The following is a 6,095-nucleotide window of genomic DNA, read 5'->3' on the forward strand; positions in this document are numbered from 1 at the left end:
ATGATGATAATGATGATAATGATTAACTTTTATGGATGGTTAATAGTATCCTTAAGTTGTTATACCTCGCTTATCATACGTTATGCGAGTAGAGTAATGTTTTTGTTTGATGGCTGCTTTTCCGGTCCCATACAGCAGGGGAACCCCATTCTCTACAGGACCTCCACTGTCGTTTTACCTTGTTCGTTCACAGTATTTATCTTTTCAAGTCATATTGTTCATTTACTGTTAAATCGTCACTGTCAAAAGACTCGTGAAATAAAGTCTTCGGGTTTTGAAACTTTTGATGAAATAAATCATCTGGATGAATTCCATATTCCATGATTTGCTAGCCCTCCAAATCCTTAGCTTGTGTTAACTTAGAATTACGAAACCCTTATCTCTACATCCCCCTAATCGTCTAAACAAGGTAAGGATGAAATGCAGATGGATTAGTTAGGGCAAAGTTTTACCGCATCGTTAGTCACTTTCGTGGAACGATGATGTTGCAGAATTTGGGATCCTTTTTTCAGGTCTTATTTTTTTTTTTTTTTTTGTGCGGCTCTGTTCATCGATCTAGCGAATACCTTCACCTTGAGATGTTAAGACAGATAGCATTCCTTCTAGGTATGGGCATTCCCTCTTCTCATCCTTCTTGGGCATGTGTCCTACCATGCTAAGTGGTATTTTTAGCTTTATTTCAGAAGCAGGTCTTCTGAAAGATATTTAACTTTTATGGTTTTAATTGAATATTCTATTTTTTATTCACAATAAACGATATCGGTGTCAATGACCTTAGATGTTAGGATGCCAGAAAACCTCAAATCAATCCATCAATCTTGCGAACAAAAGGATTCATCAGCTTACTTGACGGCTAAATGAAGAGGGTACACTTGACCACACTATTCTATCTGATTGCTCTTCCTCTTGTTTTGTTAAAGATTTTATATTTTATATAGGAGATATTTGTTTTAATGTTGTTATTCTTCTTAGAATATTGTATTTTCCTTTTTTCCTTTCCTCACTAGGCTATTTTCCCTGTTGGAGCCTCTGGGCTTATAGCATCCTGCTTTTCCAATTAGGGTTGTAGCTTAGCTTGTAATAATAATAATAATAAAGGAGTCTGTAATATACTTCTTTCCCTACAACGAGATCCACTTAGGCCTTGAATGTCTACTTTGGTTCAGTGCAAGGCCATAGAGCCTAAATTCAATTAATAAATCAAAATAAATCAAATCTGTAAGTTTTGTCCAAGGAGACTTGAGACAAGGTAAGCTTCACGGGATCATAATCAAATAGTAAGTTAAGAAGCAAACACTACTTCAGATGGTTGTTATTAACTATACCAGTGGTTTTTCTTTCTTATTTTTTTTTTTTTTTAATATATACCGGTAATACATTTTGAAGTTAAAGTAGAGAGGGACTAAGAGCGTGTACGGTGTAGCCACTCGACCTAATCAGTGAGGTCTGGAGGATGGGAGGGGTGGGGTCCAAGAGTTAGACACGTGATCTAAGCAGAAAATTCGGTAAAGTTTTACTGTATTACAGATTCTGATTTCGAACAGAAAATATATGTTTTCCTGTAGTAAATAACGTAAGATATATATATATATATATATATATATATATATATATATATATATATATATATATATATATATATATATATATATATACACAAATATATATATATATATATATATATATATATATATATATATATGTATATACACAAATATATATATATATATATATATATATATATATGTATATATATATATATATATATATGTATATACACAAATATATATATATATATATATATATATATGTATATATATATATATATATATATATATATATATATATATATATATATATATATATATATATATTTCTAAAACTATTCATTTGCGACGGGAACGAGTGTCATTTTCGAAGGGAGCGTAATTTTTTCTTTAAGAAAATGTAGTTTTTTTTCCTGTAATACAGTAAAATAATTCCGAAAATTCACTACCATTGCTCAGTTACTCCCGGTCGCTAAAGGGTATACCCAGTCCCAGCACGGTGTCATCAAGGTCATATATATAGACCTTGGGTGTCATCAAGGTCATATATATAGACCTTGGGTGTCATCAAGGTCATATATAGACCTTGGGTGTCATATGGCCCGTATCTCATCGGCATCATCATAATGGATTATGCCCTTGCGTTCCATGAAAAGGATGGAACCTTCTTTCCAATACCTTTTGATGTCCAGATATAACACGCAAGAAATCGTTTTGCCATGTTATCTGATCTTAATTGTTTTACTTTTCATATATAGTTGATTCGTTATTTTCTTTTCATATTAGGTTGCTTTCTCTTTTGGAGTCCTTGGGCTTGTAGCATCTTGTTTTTCCGATTAGGTTTACCTTTAATAATAATGATAATAATAATAATAATAATAATAATAATAATAATAATAATAATGATGATGATAATGATGATGATTAATAATTAATAATTAATAATTAATAATTAATAATTAATAATTAATAATTAATAATTAATAATTAATAATTAATAATTAATAACATAATTAATAATTAATAATTAATAATAATAATAATAATAATAATAATAATAATAATAATAATAATAATAATAATAATAATAATACATATTGTACCCACACAATTTCTTCCTTCCACCTATGGCAGATATGACACTTTGCCTCCTCACGATTGTTTTTAGATTTTAGGTCATGTAGCCCAACGTTCGGAGGTCATTCAAGAGGGGTAACAAGTGGGAAAGTGAAAGGCAGTTGGACAGCATTTTAGAAATAAGAAAGCGGGAACGGAAGTAAAGTGGAAGGCTAATGAATGGGTGCACCCAACTAATAGTTCCTTCTATTTTTAGACTTTTGGAGGTTTATGATTGTCGTCCTATTTCAACTGTTATATTGTTCCAGATTTAAAAACATCTCTCTAGATATTAGTATTTCCAAGGTGTCTTCTGTCACATCTTCACCCAATTTTTAGATTTCGACTGACTTTCGTTCCCACTTCCTTTCTTGCTGTTTCAGATATCTCAATTCTAACTTCATAGCGCAATTCTGGTTTTTCCTCAAAGGTGCACCTTTGTGCCAAATGGTCTCCCCGGGCCCATTTCCGGTACATTTGGCACAGAATCTATTAATCAAATTGAATAGTGCTAACATTGTTAACGTTATTTTAATTGGATTATCTAAGTTCATATAGAAATCCATAAAATCATTTGCTATTTAGCTATTCATACACTTGACTTGTTTTCCAATAAAGATAACTATTATTAAAGTATAAGGAAAATATTTAGAATTAGAATGGTGTAAACTATCTAATGAGTTTTTATTACGGAAATACTTCGTTATTGAGCTTAGCGATTATCTGGTAATTCGTTTTGTTTATTGTAGTTTAACGCGAGGGCGAAAAGAAAAAGAAAAACGGTATCAAGGATACATTGATTTATTTCACAATCAGATAAAGCATAAAAGATAGATGATTTATATCAGCATAAATGTCATACAAGAGCATTTGAAATAGCGATGCATGATGAAAAGAAGAGATGCCAAGCACAAAACAAGCAAACCAAACACAGTCTGAACTTTTTATCAGAGATTCTATGTTATTACAGTAATACCAGAAGCTCTTCACGATAAGTACCTGAAGCTCTTTAATAAGGATACCAAAAGCCTCTAGAGGATGAATCCCAGAAAATCTTCAGGAAAAGCATAACAGAAACCCTTCAGCATAATTTGATACGAAGATTTTCTTCAGGATGAAAGCCAGGAACTCTTCAACATGGATACCCAAATGCTTCTGATGCTGTGATTACCACAAGTGAGTCCTCCGTACAGCAACAACGCCTACTTCGTGGGAGGCGTCTGCCCCTCCCCCGTAGCTAAGGACTTCGTTGCTGTTGTCGTGTCCTGCAACATGAACACCAACGTGGGGCACAGCGACGCTGTGGAAGACAGGCACAGCAGCCGAGGCAACTGGGACAGCAGCAAAGGTTCTATGAACCACAGCTGGAGAGGAAACAGTCCGAACGACAGTTGTGCCATAGGGCTTGGCCGCCATCAGGTTGATTTGGCAGATGGCAAGGAGGCCGAAGATCAACATGGCTTTGTTTTGTTGCATCATCTGCGGAATGGAGAACGGTACTTGTATAAATATTGATACAACAACGTGTATAAATACGAATGTACTGACAATTCCAGTTACTTGCATATGATACATTATGCATATTTTCAAATGGAATATGAACATCTGTGACCACTTTAACTATACATAATTTGTTCAAGTAAACACATATGGCCTTGTATATATGTATATCTGAATCATAAATCGCTCTTAGAAATACACTTGACCAATTTCCACAAGTTTCATGACTTTATTAGATAGGGAAATGAAAGCAAATACTTCAGCAAAATATGTCCTGTAAGCCTTACCTTGTTACTGTGCTTGTTCTGGAAGGGTTGTACTTCGACGCTCGTCTGGGCTGGACTGTGGAGCTTGAAATCTGGAAATCGCGGTTTTATACCACCCTTGCCTCACTCCTCCTGATCTGCGTGGGCAATATCTCTTCCTTGTCTTCCTTCCATGATGATTAGGAACAGGATTCACCTGCCTGCCAGGGAGGGGTTTCTTGCGCAATTATGCTTCAGTTGGGGAAAAAAATTGAGAAAAGGTTTGAGAAAACATTAAAATTTATGTTATGTCGTTTCTGTATGTAGAGAACAAAGAAAAACTTGGTCCTAGGTCGAAAAATTAATGTACTTTAAAAATTGCTAATTTATTTCTTAGCTTACTGAGATTTTGAAAAAAAATATATTTTTTACTGAAAAAAAATCGATTTAGCATTTTTTTATGATTTAAGTTATATTTCATGATTCTGATTTATTTTTTTTTCTAGAAAGTAACCATTATCACAGCTCCTTTTTATCTTATTTCTTTGATAATTTATTTGACCCAAAAATTTTGCAATTGATCTTGTACTTACAAAACCACTGCTTCTCAGAAATATAGATTGTTCAAAGGATTCTTGTAACTAATTATGTACCTCGATGTTCTTGCAATTGTTTAATGCTCGTCTCTGTAACGTGTCTCTATTGATTACCTCTCGCGTTCATATCCTTTCCAGGTTCAATTATTCTGGAAGATTATATCGAGTTAATCTCAATTAATTAACTCTATAACAATTAACTATGCGTTTGACAGTATCCATAAATGGATGACCTTCTCTCAACACCGTTCCCAGTGCCGGGACTTTGTGTCCCCACCCCTTAGTATTAAGTGATTTTTTCATATTCAGTTATGCATTGCTCCTCACACCAGTTTCCTTAGCTATCATGTAAGATTGTATGCGTTGGTGCCTTTGGTGAAAGTTGTTAGCCACTCGCCCGTGTCGAAAGACAGCCTCATGGGAGTTCAGGTATTTTTCTTCTAATATTATATACCTAAAAAATGAACAGTAGGGAGATATACAGAAACCATTACAAGGTCTCAACCTTCTCCTTTGTATTATTCTAGAATAGTTGATTAAAAAACTGATTAGTCTAATATTTTGATTAGTATAGCAAAAAATTCCAGATGGTTGATATCTCTTTGGTTAAGAGGTAATTGAATAATATTGAGTCCATTATAAATTTAGCATGAAATGACTTTTTTTTTCCTCTTGGTAATATGCGTTTTGAAGGGAAAGCTAACTTTTGATCAGTAGGATCAGTACGAAAATAAAATATGTTTGCTACACCAATAGCCATTTATTGATATTCTGAATGAACTTCAGACTTACACTAGCTATATGAATGATTATAAAAGAAACTTTATAGCCTCCTCCTGATGCACTGTTTTACTCATTTCCATTCACTCAGAATACTAACGACAGCATTAATGTTTATTCTCAGGCTAATATAAGCACCTACTAATATAATCTTTACATAAACTGCAAAGAAATACAAAGGTTCAGATTAAAAAAAAAAAAAATCTACCGAGCTGTCGCAGACAACGATTTCGGGCCTACCTAAACCACAATGTCCTCTAATTCCCAAAGAGACAGGAATAGATATATAGCAATAAAAAGCTATATCAAGA

The 6,095-nt window shown here is 33.4% G+C and overlaps 1 protein-coding gene across 1 annotated transcript; it reads right to left on the reverse strand.

Moving 5' to 3' along the window:
- Positions 1 to 3,448: 3,448 nt before the first annotated feature.
- LOC137634618 (uncharacterized) lies at positions 3,449 to 4,610 on the reverse strand. Its single transcript, XM_068367087.1, has 2 exons — positions 4,451 to 4,610; positions 3,449 to 4,142 (listed from the first exon to the last, which is right to left on the reverse strand). The coding sequence occupies exon 2, from the start codon at positions 4,140 to 4,142 to the stop codon at positions 3,831 to 3,833; it is 312 nt and encodes a 103-aa protein (XP_068223188.1). The 5' UTR covers positions 4,451 to 4,610; the 3' UTR covers positions 3,449 to 3,830.
- Between the last annotated feature and the right edge of the window lie 1,485 nt (positions 4,611 to 6,095).

The sequence above is a fragment of the Palaemon carinicauda genome, chromosome 45 (assembly GCF_036898095.1).
Source record: "Palaemon carinicauda isolate YSFRI2023 chromosome 45, ASM3689809v2, whole genome shotgun sequence".
Lineage (NCBI taxonomy): Eukaryota > Metazoa > Arthropoda > Malacostraca > Decapoda > Palaemonidae > Palaemon > Palaemon carinicauda.